This window comes from Papio anubis, chromosome 9, assembly GCF_008728515.1.
Source record: "Papio anubis isolate 15944 chromosome 9, Panubis1.0, whole genome shotgun sequence".
Classification (NCBI taxonomy): domain Eukaryota; kingdom Metazoa; phylum Chordata; class Mammalia; order Primates; family Cercopithecidae; genus Papio; species Papio anubis.
The window spans coordinates 45,874,599-45,887,922 of NC_044984.1; the positions used below are offsets into that span (position 1 = coordinate 45,874,599).

At 46.2% G+C, this 13,324-nt stretch overlaps 1 protein-coding gene across 9 annotated transcripts; it reads left to right on the plus strand.

Moving 5' to 3' along the window:
* The first annotated feature begins 967 nt into the window (after positions 1 to 967).
* LETMD1 (LETM1 domain containing 1) lies at positions 968 to 12,450 on the plus strand. Of its 9 annotated transcripts, none has more exons than XR_634684.3 (9): positions 968 to 1,142; positions 1,698 to 1,849; positions 5,036 to 5,151; positions 5,856 to 5,938; positions 8,152 to 8,338; positions 8,462 to 8,563; positions 8,668 to 8,820; positions 10,630 to 10,751; positions 11,966 to 12,450. XR_634684.3 is itself a non-coding variant. In XM_003906375.4 (9 exons), the coding sequence occupies exons 1-9, from the start codon at positions 1,021 to 1,023 to the stop codon at positions 12,034 to 12,036; spliced, it is 1,083 nt and encodes a 360-aa protein (XP_003906424.1). In that variant the 5' UTR covers positions 968 to 1,020; the 3' UTR covers positions 12,037 to 12,450. The 9 variants fall into 9 exon arrangements, 8 of the variants coding, with proteins under 8 accessions (XP_003906424.1, XP_021778048.2, XP_009179005.1 ...); XM_003906375.4 differs by having other exon boundaries at positions 10,655 to 10,751; XM_009180741.3 differs by having other exon boundaries at positions 975 to 1,142; positions 5,036 to 5,190; positions 10,655 to 10,751.
* Positions 12,451 to 13,324: the final 874 nt, after the last annotated feature.

Consider the following 13,324-nt stretch of genomic DNA (forward strand, 5'->3'; position numbering starts at 1 on the left):
GGTTGGCGGATTACTTGAGGCCAGGAGTTCAAGCCCAGCCTGACCAACATAGTAAGACCCCGTCTCTACTAAAAATACAAAAATTAGCCATGCGTGGTGCCACGTGCCTGTAATCCCAGATACATGGGAGGCTGAGGTGGGAGAATCGCTTCAACCCGGGAGGCGGAGGCAGCAGTGAGCCAAGATCGCGCCACTGCACTCCAGCCTGGGCAACAGAGCAAAACTCCGTCTCAAAAACACAAAACGAAACAAAAAAGAGTAACATGAGAATAAGTGTGAAACGTGTCCTTTTTGCCGGCACTATGTCAGATTGGGTGATCACAGAAATCCTCTCAGAAAAGTAACATTTAAGTTGAGACAGAGCTTGGTCTTCGGTAGGTGCTTAACGAAAACCATTTTCCCACAAACTTAGTTCTGGAAACGACAAATAAAGGAAAAAGTGTACTTAGTCCGCACAGGGGCCGCTCCCAGGCCTCCAACCTTCGCCACCAGACTGTGACTGGAAAGTGGACAGTTCCGGCCTATCCACGCCGCCACCATTAGAGCGTGCCGCGGGTCCTCCAAGCCACCAGGAGGCGCCGTGGCCTAGGCACTGGCAAACTGAAATCTGGTACCTAACAGTCGAGGCACAGACGCCCCGAGTCTAGGCAGAAGACAAGGGCTGCGCTGGGAAGCCCTGAGGCCCTAGGGAATCGCGGAGGGTCACCGGGCCCTTCAAGGAGAGGGTATCCTCCGTATCCTCCGCAACGCAAACCCACACCAGTGGCATAAGAACTCTCTCCCTCTGGGACACCCTGTTTCCGGCGCCTTTAAACCGGGAAGTACTGCTGTGTCCAATCCTGACCCTCCTTCCGCACTTAGTCTTTGAGTCCTTCCCTTTCCTGGCTTGTGCTGGAGCCAAGCAGGCTGTGGCTACCAATCAGCGCTCAGAAAAGACGCATGCGTCTTTGAACGAACGCGGCGTACAGTTAACTTTGACCCAAAGACAACCTCTTCTCTTCCGCTTCCCTTGCTGTGAAGATGGCGCTCTCCAGGGTGTGCTGGGCTCGGTCGGCTGTGTGGGGCTCGGCAGTCACCCCTGGACATTTTTTCACCCGGAGGCTGCAACTTGGTCGCTCTGGCCTGGCTTGGGGGGCCCCTCGGTGAGGGTCCTGTAGCAAGAAAAGCATTTTTGACGTTCAGGTTCTTTCAGTGTCTCAACCTTGCTTGCATTCTGTCTCTCAATTCTCAAGAGTTCCACGCCTTGGCCCAGGAATTTTTATTCTTCTGCTCAGGATTCAAACTCCAATCCCCACTAGTGACCTGGCTTCCTGACCCTCTCTACTCTCAGTGCCCCATATTGTCTGCTCTCCCCGCGTGTCCTGAGCTCATCTTTCAGCCTGACTTTTTCGGCTCAGGTTTTACCGCTACTATCTTGATTCCACCTCTCTCTGACTTAGCCTGCAGTTCAAATTGTCCCACAGGCATTACATTTTCTCCAGAGTCATGCCCTGAGTTCGTTTCCTGCCTGGCCTTTGCCTGATTTGTGTTTCACAGTCTGAATGCCTATCTCTTCTTGACCCCAAGACCGTCCTTGGATTTCAGAAGTGTCAAGCTTGGGATACATTCTCCGAGACTCCTGCTTTACTTTAGGGACTCAAGGCGTGAGGGAGCTTCTAGGACTGGTTCCCAGATAGTCTTTTTGATCTTCCTTGTAGGTCTTCAAAGCTTCACCTTTCTCCAAAGGCAGATGTGAAGAACTTGATGTCTTACGTGGTAACCAAGACAAAAGCAATTAATGGGAAATACCATCGTTTCTTGGGTCGTCATTTCCCCCGCTTCTATGTCCTGTACACAATCTTCATGAAAGGTAAAACGAAACTACATAGAAATTCCTGAATCAGCTTTTGGGCAGGGTCAAAGAGTTAGCATGAATAAGATCATTTGCAGGTTCTGCTATGGGGATGTGAGCCGAGATATCTTATATTTCATAAATGACTGCGCCTTAAGCTAATTCTTATAAATTAGCACTTCTTGAAAATGTTTCTAGAAAGATGTTACGAGAAACAACTTATGACAGCAACGTGAGGGAGGGAGAATATAGGTATGTTCTCGTACTTTCTTAACCACACACCTGGCTATGGTAAAAAATTTTTGTCCTGCACAGGGCAGGGATCTGTGGCTGTACAGACCTGCCCTGTGATTTATCAGTTGACTTACCCATAGGAAAATGAGGTCTAACCCTTGTTACGAATCTATATTAGGTAGTATGTTGTAGTGGCAGTAGCACTTCATAATACTTGGTTTCCAAATGTTTTGGTTCAAATCAGAGATCCTTAGTTACTAGGAGATAATATGTATCGTGTCAAGTGTCTACTCTGGAGCCAGATTGCCTGATTCAAATCCCTGCTCATCACTGTGTGATTGGACTAATTAATTAATCTCTTGGTTTTCTTATGTGAAAAATGGGAGTAATGGAACCTACCTATTTATCACATGGTTGTGAAGATTTTAAAAATTGATACATGTAAAGTATGTAGAACAGGTCCTGATCCCTAGTAAGTGCCAAATAAATGTTAGGTTATTTTCATCTAAATGTTAGGTAACAATATTATAGGTTGGTGCAAAATAATTGAGGCTTTTGTCTTTCAGTGGCAAAAACCACAATTGCTTTTGCACCAAACCTATAGTATGCTCTATGCTTTTATCATAACATTATAATAAACTACATTGCCAAATCTGAACATTATGATAATTATTACTAGCTTCATGGACTTGAAAAATTACTTATCCTTAATATGTAAAGTAGAGATAAAATTGGCTGCTTTTTCTGTTCTCGTGTAGATAAATAGGATCAAATGAGAAAAAGGGATGAAAGCATTTGTGTTTGTTTTTAAACCTTTTATTATTATTATTATTATTTTTTGAGAGTCTCACCCTGTCACCCAGGCTGGAGTGCAATGGCATGATCTCGGTTCACTGCAACCTCTGCCTCCCAGGTTCAAGCAATTCTCCTGCCTCAGCCTCCCAAGTAGCTGGGAATACTCGCACCTGCCACCACACCTGGCTAATTTTTGTATTTTTAGTAGAGACGGGGTTTCATCATATTGGCCAGGCTGGTCTCAAACTCCTGACTGCGTGATCCGCCTGCCTTGGCCTCCTGAAGTGCTGGGATTACAGGCGTGAGCCACCGTGCCGGCCAACTATTATGGAAATTTTTAAACATACACAAAGGTAGAGAGAATAGTGTAACGAACTTCCATGTATTCACCTCACTTCATTATCATAACTCATGGCTGCCAATCTTCATTTATATACTTGCCTTATGTATTATTTTGAAGACAATCGATACATCATATAATGACATGTAAATCATTGATAAATATGAAAGCATTTAAAAAATAGATGCAAGAGGCCGGGCGCGGTGGCTCATGCCTGTAATCCCAGCACGTTGGGAGGCCGAGGCGGGCAGATCAACTGAGGTCGGGAGTTTGAGACCAGCCTGACCAACGTGGAGAAACCCTGTCTCTACTAAAAATACAAAATTAGCTGGGCGTGGTGGCACATGTCTGTAATCCCAGCTACTAGGGAGGCCGAGGCAGAAGAATCACTTGAACCTGGGAGGCAGAGGTTGCGCTGAGCTGAGATTGTGCCATTGCACTCCAGCCTGGGCAACAAGAGCGAAACTTCATCTCAAAGAAAAAAAAAATAGATGCAAGAATTTTCATAGAATGAAGATTTAAAATGTAATCATAGAAATATATTGAACTAAACTACTTTTAAAAGTGTTCTAGGCTGGGCATGGTGGCTCACGCCTGTAATCCCAGCACTTTGGGAGGCCAAGGCGGGCAGATCATGAGGTCAGGAGTTTGAGACCATCCTGGCCAACATGGTGAAACCCTGTCTCTACTAAAAATACAAAAATTGGCCGGGCGCGGTGGCTCAAGCCTGTAATCCCAGCACTTTGGGAGGCCGAGATGGGCGGATCACGAGGTCAGGAGATCGAGACCATCCTGGCTAACACAGTGAAACCCCGTCTCTACTAAGAAATACAAAAAATAGCCGGGCGAGGTGGCAGCGCCTGTAGTCCCAGCTACTCGGGAGGCTGAGGCCGGAGAATGGCGTGAACCCGGGAGGCGGAGCTTGCAGTGAGCTGAGATCCGGCCACTGCACTCCAGCCTGGGCGACAGCGCGAGACTCCGTCTCAAAAAAAAAAAAAAAAAATACAAAAATTAGCCAGGTATGGTGACGGGCACCTATAATCCCTGCTACTCGGAAGACTGAGGCAGGGGAATTTCTTGAACTCAGGAGGCGGAGGTTGCAGTGAGCCGAGATTGCACCACTGCACTCCAGCCTGGGCGACAGAGCAAGACTCTGTCTCAAAAAAAAAAAAAAAGGTGTTCCAGGCCGGGCGCAGTGACTCACACCTGTAATCCCTGCACTTTGGGAGGCCAAGGCAGGTGGATTGCTTGAGGTCAGGAGTTCGAGACCAGCCTGTCCACATGGTGAAAACCCATCTCTACTAAAAATGCAAAAATTAGCCAGGCGTGGTGGCACACACCTGTAATCCCAACTACTTGGGAAGCTGAGGCAGGAGAATTGCATAAACCTGGGAGGTGGAGGTTGCAGTGGGCCGAAATCATACCACTGCACTCCAGCCTGGGCAACAGAGTGAGATTCCATCTCAAAAAAAAAAAAAGAAAAAGTTCCAGAAAGGTGACTGGGAAATACATAGGGTTAATTTAGCAAGACCTTCTGAAGTTAGGGAGCTTGATTTTTCAAAAGGAGTGACCAATGAAACAGAAGAGGGAGACCATCCCATAGCAGATTATAGAAGCCAAACTTAGCTAGAAGAGAGGCGATGTGCTAGGGGAGAAAAGGTTGAGAAAACAGATTCGGGTTGACCTCAAGAGTTTCAAGTTACCTAGTTTAAAGCTTTGAATATTGTTGGGGAGGGGTGAGAGTGTTTGCATGTGATTGAACATGGAGTAGGAAGCTGTGGTTAAGATTTAAACTGGGATGACATCACACTCTGTCCTCTACTTTAATGAGGCAGGATTGCAGATGTTATGGGCTGATGCCAAAAAGGCTAGAAGAATAAAGACAAATATGTGGAAGCACAATATAAAGTTTCATCAACTTCCATACCGGGAGATGGAGCATTTGAGACAGGTATGGGCCAGGGGCAGATATCCAGAAGTTCATGGTGAGGTAATTATATTTAATCAAGATCTCAAGGTTTTTTCTTTCATTTGTTGTTCACCACTGATCAAGCTTTTACCCTTTGCCATGAGAACAAAATACTGAACTGAATGAGGCATCAGATCATTTGTAAGAATTGGGTTCATCCAGAGTTGTAGCCCTCCATAGCAAGAGCTCCACAGAATTTCTGGCACACTTTCTGAATGAAAGTTGTAAACACTAAAATCTAATTAGTTTCTGAGCATATAAAAGTCTGCAAGGGGGCCAGGTGCGGTGGCTAACGCCTGTAATCCCAGCACTTTGGGAGGCTGAGGCAGGCAGATCACGAGGTTGGGAGTTCAAGACCAGCCTGGCCAACATGGTGAAACCCCGTCTCTACTAAAAGTACAAAAATTAGCTGGGTGTGGTGGTGGGCGCCTGTAATCCCAGCTACTCGGGAGGCTGAGGCAGGAGAATTGTTTGAACCTTGGAGGCAGAGGTTGCAGTGAGCTGGGATCACACCACTGCCCTCCAGCCTGGGTGACAGAGCAAGACTCCGTCTCAAAAAGAAAAAGAAATAAATTTGGTCCTTTTTCTGGGCTGTAATAGAAGTTTACTGTACAGTGGGGTGGAGGGATTGTCTGTTGTATTAACTTATTTGGGTTAAAACTGCATCTGTGTTTATTTCTGCTTAGTTCCGCCAAGACGTCACCAAGTGTCTTTTCCTAGGTATTATTTCCATTCCACCTTTTGCCAACTACCTGGTCTTCTTGCTGATGTGAGTATAGACTTCCATCTCCCCAACATCTTGAGATGTGTCAATTTTTTAAAAATTAATAATTACTTTAAACAGAACTTTTCATTTCAGAAGCTAGGTAGAGGTTATCAAACTTCTGCTCCAATCTTCTCATTATTCCAGGGTTCATAAAAGCCACTTAGGAAGACCTTGGTTACTGGAACACATCACATCTGGAAGTGTAGATGGCCTAGACTCTCCCTATCTCTTAGCTGCCCTGAGTCATGTGAAATAGATAGTGACCTTCTCCATCATCCCTAGAGGCAACAACTCAATCCCCGAGAGAGAGCACTTTTAGACTCATTTCTTTAGAAAAAAAAGTACATTTTGTATTCTGATAACATATTTTTATTACTTCATATCCAAAAATGACATTTCTAAACTGTGATCTTGCATGTCATTCATTATCTATTGCTGTATAACAAATAACCTCAAAGCTTAATAGCATAAAACAATAGTATAAATCATTTTCATGATTTTGTAGGTCCAGAATTAGGGCAGTGCTCAGGTGGGCGGTTGATTTCTCTCTTCCATGTAGGGTTGACAGAGGTCCCTTAGTGATATTTAGCTGCTGAATGGACTAGTCTGGAAGGTCCAAGATCACTCTTATGTCTGGTGCCCTGGCAGGGATGGCTACATGGCTAGAACTGTGAACCAGAGTGCCCAGATGTGGCTTCTTCAGTATGGCAGTCTCAGGATAGTGGGACTTCTAACTTGGGAGCTCAGGGCTCCAAGAGTGAGGGATTCTACTAGTGAGTAAGAATCTACATGACTTTATAACCTTGTCTTGAAAGTCACATAGACTCACTGCTGCTCTGTCCTATTGATTGAATCAGTCACCTAGAATGAAAAAAGGGGAGGATGTAGACCTCAGCTGTCCATAAGATGAGTGCCAGAGAATTTGAGGTCATGTTTTAAAACCACCAAACATGTAGATAAATGAATTAAAAAACAAATCGTGGCCAGGTGCACGCCTGTAATCCCAGCACTTTGGGAGGCTGAGGCGGGCAGATAATGAGGTCAGGAGATTGAGACCTTCCTGGCTAACACAGTGAAACGCCGTCTCTACTAAAAATACAAAATATTAGCTGGGCTTGGTGGCACACGCTTGTAATCCCAGCTACTCAGGAGGCTGAAGCGGTACAATCGCTTGAACCCAGGAGGCAGAGGTTGCAGTGAGCTGAGATCGCACTACTGCAGCCCAGCTTGGGTGACAGAGTGAGACTTTGTCTCAAAACAACAACAACAACAACAACAAATCGATTGCCTTTTACATACTGTGTCCACATAAGGACTGTGCTATAGTTAGATTGTCAACATCACATACAGTGTCCAGGTCAGTCTGCAACTCTGTCCAAAGTATGCTCTTCACATGTTTTAGTTCAAAAGGAGTCATTATGTCTGATTGCTGCATGGCAGGCTATTCTGCTAGTCCTTCCTTTCACATCACATTTCAGTAATGTTGCTTGAAATTGTGCTTCAGTGTATCTTATAAACTTTGGTCTGAGAATCACTTAAGAAAAAGGACTGACTATGGTGGCTCTCACCAGTAATCCCGGCATTTTGGGAGACTGAGGCAGGAAGATTGCTTGAGGCTAGGAGTTCGAGACCACCCTGGGCAGTATAGCAAGACCTCGTCTCTGCAAAAAAATTAGAAACTTAGCCAGGCATAGTGGCCTGTGCCTGTGGTCCCAGCTACTCAGTAGGCTGTGGTGGGACGATTGCCTAGTCTAGGAGATTGAGTCTGCAGTGAGCTGTGATCATGCCACTGCACTCTAGCCTCGGTGACAGGGGACCCTGTCTCTTAAAAAAAAAAAACTAAAAAAGAAAAAGAACACTGATCATCCTGGCTAACACGGTGAAACCCCGTCTCTACTAAAAAATACAAAAAAATAGCCGGGCGCGGTGGCGGGCGCCTGTAGTCCCAACTACTCGGGAGGCTGAGGCAGGAGAATGGCGTGAACCCGGGAGGCGGAGCTTGCAGTGAGCTGAGATCCGGCCACTGCACTCCAGCCTGGGCGGCAGAGCGAGACTCCGTCTCAAAAAAAAAAAAAAAAAAAAAAAAGAACACTGAGGTACGGAAAGAATGTCTTCATCTCTTTTTCCTAGTATTCATGTCTACCAAATGCTTTCTTTGGCTTCCTCTGAAAGAAGCCAGTTTCAGCAAGTGAGTTTGTGATTCTTTCTCCTTTCAGGTACCTGTTTCCCAGGCAACTACTGATCAGGCATTTCTGGACCCCAAAACAACAAACTGATTTCTTAGATATCTATCATGCTTTCCGGAAGCAATCCCACCCAGAAATTATTAGTTATTTAGAAAAGGTCATCCCTCTCATTTCTGATGCAGGACTCCGGTGGCATCTGACAGATCTGTGCACCAAGGTATTCCTGCAGTTAACCCTTCCTACAAATATGGAATCTTGTTAGATTCAGTGTGCACTAAAACTAGGTGAGAGGGGTAGTTAGGACTTTCCTAACATCTACCAATCTCTTACCTCTTCCAAGATACAGCGTGGTACCCACCCAGCAATACATGATATCTTGGCTTTGAGAGAGTGTTTCTCTAACCATCCTCTGGGCGTGAACCAACTCCAGGCTTTGCACGTGGTGAGCACTTTGAGGGCTTCTCTTTTCCATAGCATCACCATGTTTCAGATGTTTGCTTGAGCTCATACTATTTGCCTTTCCCCTCCTATGTGGTTGTGTTACAGAAAGCCTTGAGCCGGGCCATGCTTCTCACATCTTACCTGCCTCCTCCCTTGTTGAGACATCGTTTGAAGACTCGTACAACTGTGATTCACCAACTGGACAAGGCTTTGGCAAAGCTGGGGATTGGCCAGCTGACTGCTCAGGAAGTAAAATCGGTAAGAGCTTGATTGCAACATCAACCCTCAACCCTTGGTATGCTTTCCAGCCTACAGCAGGCCAGAGATTTACAGGGGCTCCTTGTCTTGTTTGTTACATGGAACCCAACTTCTTTATTCTCTCACTTCATTTATCTATTTATGATTTTTATTTATTTATTTTGAGACAGGGTCTCATTCTGTTGCCCAGGCTAGATAGAGTACAGTGGCACAGTCTTGGCTCACTGCAACCTCTGCCTCCCGGTTCCAGTGATTCTCCCACTTCAGCCTCCCAAGTAGCTGGATTACAGGTGTGGTGTGTGCCACCACGCCCAGCTATTTTTTTGTATTTTTAGTAGAGATGGTTTCACCATGTTTGCCAGACTGGTCTTAAACCCCTGGCCTCCGGGCGCGGTGGCTCAAGCCTGTAATCCCAGCACTTTGGGAGGCCGAGACGGGCGGATCATGAGGTCAGGAGATCGAGACCATCCTGGCTAATACGGTGAAACCCCGTCTCTACTAAAAAATACAAAAAACTAGCCAGGCGAAGTGGCGGGTGCCTGTAGTCCCAGCTACTTGGGAGGCTGAGGCAGGAGAATGGCGTGAACCCGAGAGGAGGAGCTTGCAGTGAGCTGAGATCCGGCCACTGCACTCCAGCCTGGGTGACAGAGCAAGACTCCGTCTCAAAAAAAAAAAAAAAAAAAAAAAACCCCTGGCCTCAAGTGATCCATCCACCCAAAGTGCTGAGACTACAGACAGATATGAGCTACTGCACCCAACCTGTTTATTTATTTTTTAGTAGAGATGGGGTCTTGCTATGTTGACCAAGCTGGTCTTGAACTCCTAGCCTCAAGCAGTCCTCCCATCTTGGCCTCCCAAAGTGCTGGGAATACAGCCGTGAACCACTGTGCCTGACCTTTTTAAAAATTATTTTTTAATTAGCCAGGAGTGGTGGCACATGCCTGTAATCCCAGCTACTTGGGAGGCTGAGACATGAGAATTGCTTGAACCCAGGAGGTGGATTGCAGTGAGCCAAGATCGCACTGGGTGACAGAGTGAGACTCTGTCTCAAAAAAAACCCAAAAAAACAAATAAAATTATTTTTTATTTTTGTAGAGACAGGGTCTCACTGTGTTGCCCAGGCTGGTCTTGAACTCCTGGGCTCAAGTGATCCTCCTGCCTTAGCCATTCAAAGTGTTGGGATTACAGGCATGAGGCACTGCACCCAGCTTCTCATCTCATTTCTGTGTCTTTTTTCTCAATAAACTTAGCTAGGGGGAAGGAATTGCCCACAGTAATTTTGGTTTGTATTTCTTCTAGCACTTCAGAAAGCAAGGATACTGCAGTTTAGACCTACTATTTTAGATTATATAGGACTCTTTGCTTGTCATCTTGTCCATCACTAGTTTTCAAATTGCCATTAGGAAAGGCTTCTTGTGGGAATAAGATTGTAACTTTTTTTTTTTTTTGAGACAGAGTCTCGCTCTGTTGCCCAGGCTGGAGTGCAGTGGCATGATCTTGGCTCGCTGCAGCCTCCGCCTCCCAGGTTGCAGTGATTCTCCTGCCTCAGCCTCCCGTGTAGCTGAGACTACAGGTGTGCACCACCACGCCTGGCTAATTTTTGTATTTTTTAGTGGAGATGGGGTTTCACCATATTGGCCAGGCTGGTCTCAAACTCCTGACCTTGTGATCTGCCTACCTCGGCCTCCCAAAGTGCTGGGATTACAGGCATGAGCCACCGTGCCCAGTGAGATTGTAACTTATTTAAAGGAGATTTAGGATTGTTTGTGGATTTCCATTTCCTTGGCATAATCACTCTGATTATTAAAGACCATTTCTCTTCTGAGCGGTATAGGCTTGTTATCTCCGTGGCCTGAATTCTACACATATTGGTGAAGATAGGTGTCGAACTTGGCTGGGAGAATGGCTGCAGATTTCCTGCAGCCTGAAAGGTAAAACACATTTCTGTGGTTATACCAGTAAAATCTAAGCCACTTTTATAATTCTGAGGTCATTTTGGAGTTAATTATGGAGTACTGTGAGACATACTGATTGAAAGGGCACAAACTCACATGCCTGCTGCATGCCCGGCAGGTAATGAAGTAGGCCATAAGAGAAGAGGGAGTAGTAGGGATGTGGGAACATAAGAGTGAATGCATGCTAGTGTGAATCAATTTTCCAACCTTGGCACTTTCTTGTGGGGGGATATCCTGTGCTTTTTTTTTTTTTTTTTTTTTGAGACAGAGTTTTACTCTTGTTGCCCAGGCTGGAGTGCAATGGTGCAATCTCAGCTCACTGTAACCTCCGCCTCCTGGGTTCAATTGATTCTCCTGTCTCAGCCTCCCGAGTAGCTGGGATTACAGGCATGCACCACCACGCCCGGCTAATTTCGTATTTTTTTTTAGTAGAGACTGGGTTTCTCCATGTTGGTCAGGCTGGTCTCAAACTCCTGACCTCAGGTGATCCGCTGGCCTCGGCCTCCCAAAGTGTTGGGATTACTGGTGTGAGCCACCATGCCCAGCATATCCTGTTCTTATAGGTATTTATTATAGCAGTATCTCTAGCCTCTCTCCACTAGATGCCAGTAGCACCCCTTCACCCGCAGCTGTCACAACCAAAAATGTCTCCAGACATTGCCAAATGTCCTGGGGGTGGGGAGGAGAGAGGCAGGATTGTCCCTGTTGAGAAGTACTGGTCTAAAGGCATTCAAACTCAAAACAAAAACAGTCTACTGACCAAACACAAAGCATATGAGGGTATGTATTAGGCTTATTGGCTCCTTGTTTAGGGTAGGTCTTGATGTGGTCTGGGCCTTTGGATGTTAGGGTAGGCCTACTAATCTTGAAGCTGAGAAATGTCCATAGAGCAGCAACTTCTACTAGAACAATCCCAAGGTGACTGGTGTTTAGTACCATTACCATCTCTGAAGTTTCTACTGCAGTCACATGAGAAATAGAGGATGAGTTGATATGAATATATAGTAGAAGGAAAGGAAGGCATGCATGCAGGGGCTGAAACAAAGAAGGGGAACTTTGAGAAAAATAGCTTCTTCATTCCACCCCTCTCTGTACTTGGCTTCCTGCCTCCAGGCTCAAGCCATATATAACAAGGCAGTTATAAGGCAGAGTGTTCCCAAGCCAAACCACTAACACTGTGGTGTTTTCAGAAACTGAGCTGTCTCTCTTACTGCACAATGTGGTCCTGCTCTCCACCAACTACCTTGGGACAAGGCGCTGAGTGAACCATGGAGCGGATGGCGTTGTCCTGCAGTCGCATATTACAGCAGTGCAGGAACAAACAGCACTTGCCAGCGAAGTCTGTGTGCACTGTTAAGTGTGTGGGAGGGAGAGAGAGGAGCAGGGGCCATGGGCTTCACAGCATGGCACACGTGGGAACTGCAGACATTCCCTTCACAGCTAGAACTGAAACAAACCCTCTTGCCGGGGGTGGCCCATGTGAGGTGTCATCCCGTCCCCCTCATAATTACTAATAGCTGGAACTGGCAGCAGCCTTTACTGGGCTTTTACTGTGATGTGTTCAGTTCATGTCCTAGGAAGTCCGCTTTTGCCCCAAGTGGGAATCCTTATTTGGCTAAGGACTGATCCACTTCCATGTTACTTACATCTGTGGGTTTTTGTTGTTGCTGGTAGAGAATTTGTGGCTGGCGAGAACAGCATTTCTTTGGCCAGAGCACTCGTGTCCATGCACGTACTTCAGTGTTTCCCTCCGTCCTTTGTTTTTTTTTTTTTTGAGACGGAGTCTCGCTCTGTCGCCCAGCCTGGAGTGCAGTGGCCGGATCTCAGCTCACTGCAAGCTCCGCCTCCCGGGTTTACGCCATTCTCCTGCCTCAGCCTCCCGAGCAGCTGGGAATACAGGCGCTGCCACCTCGCCCGGCTAGTTTTTTGTATTTTTTAGTAGAGACGGGGTTTCACCGTGTTAGCCAGGATGGTCTCGATCTCCTGACCTCGTGATCCGACCGTCTCGGCCTCCCAAAGTGCTGGGATTACAGGCTTGAGCCACCGCGCCCGGCCCGTCCTTTCTGATATGACCAAAAATCCAGTTGTTCTTTGTCCCCCTCACTGGCATGGGCTAACCACTTGTTTTTCAAACCCTTTGAACACCTTGACTTTTTTTTGATGGGTAACTTGCAGGAATATTCTATTGGAAAAGATAACAGGAAGTACAAGTGGTTCTTGACCCCTTCCTCAATGTTTCTAGCCTTCACTCTCCATTGTCTTTTCTGGGCTGTATTACACCCCCTGTGGATCTTCAGCACTTTGCTGCCTCCACTGTGATGCAGCAATCCAACTGTAACTGACAGTGGCTGCCTTCTTTGGGCCATGGATCACACCTGTAAGGTACTAATTATTGCCCAGCCTGGGGAGATCAGAAGAGGTCTGCATCGAGTTAGTAAGTTGGGTTTAGCTTTTGTGCGTGCATCAGTGACTTATAGTTCTGTAATAACGTACTGTAAATGCATGAAGCACTGTTTTTAAACCCAAGTAAAGACTGCTTGAAACCTGTT

What these genes read in the sequence shown, in the direction of transcription:
- LETMD1 (XM_009180741.3), top strand. Translation starts at nt 1,021, where the DNA reads ATGGCGCTCTCCAGGGTGTGCTGGGCTCGGTCGGCTGTGTGGGGCTCG. An exon ending in GTACACAATCTTCATGAAAG is followed by an intron (nt 1,850 to 5,035) that starts GTAAAACGAAAC and finishes TTAATGAGGCAG; the next exon opens with GATTGCAGATGTTATGGGCT. An exon ending in CTGCTCAGGAAGTAAAATCG is followed by an intron (nt 8,821 to 10,654) that starts GTAAGAGCTTGA and finishes TGAGCGGTATAG; the next exon opens with GCTTGTTATCTCCGTGGCCT.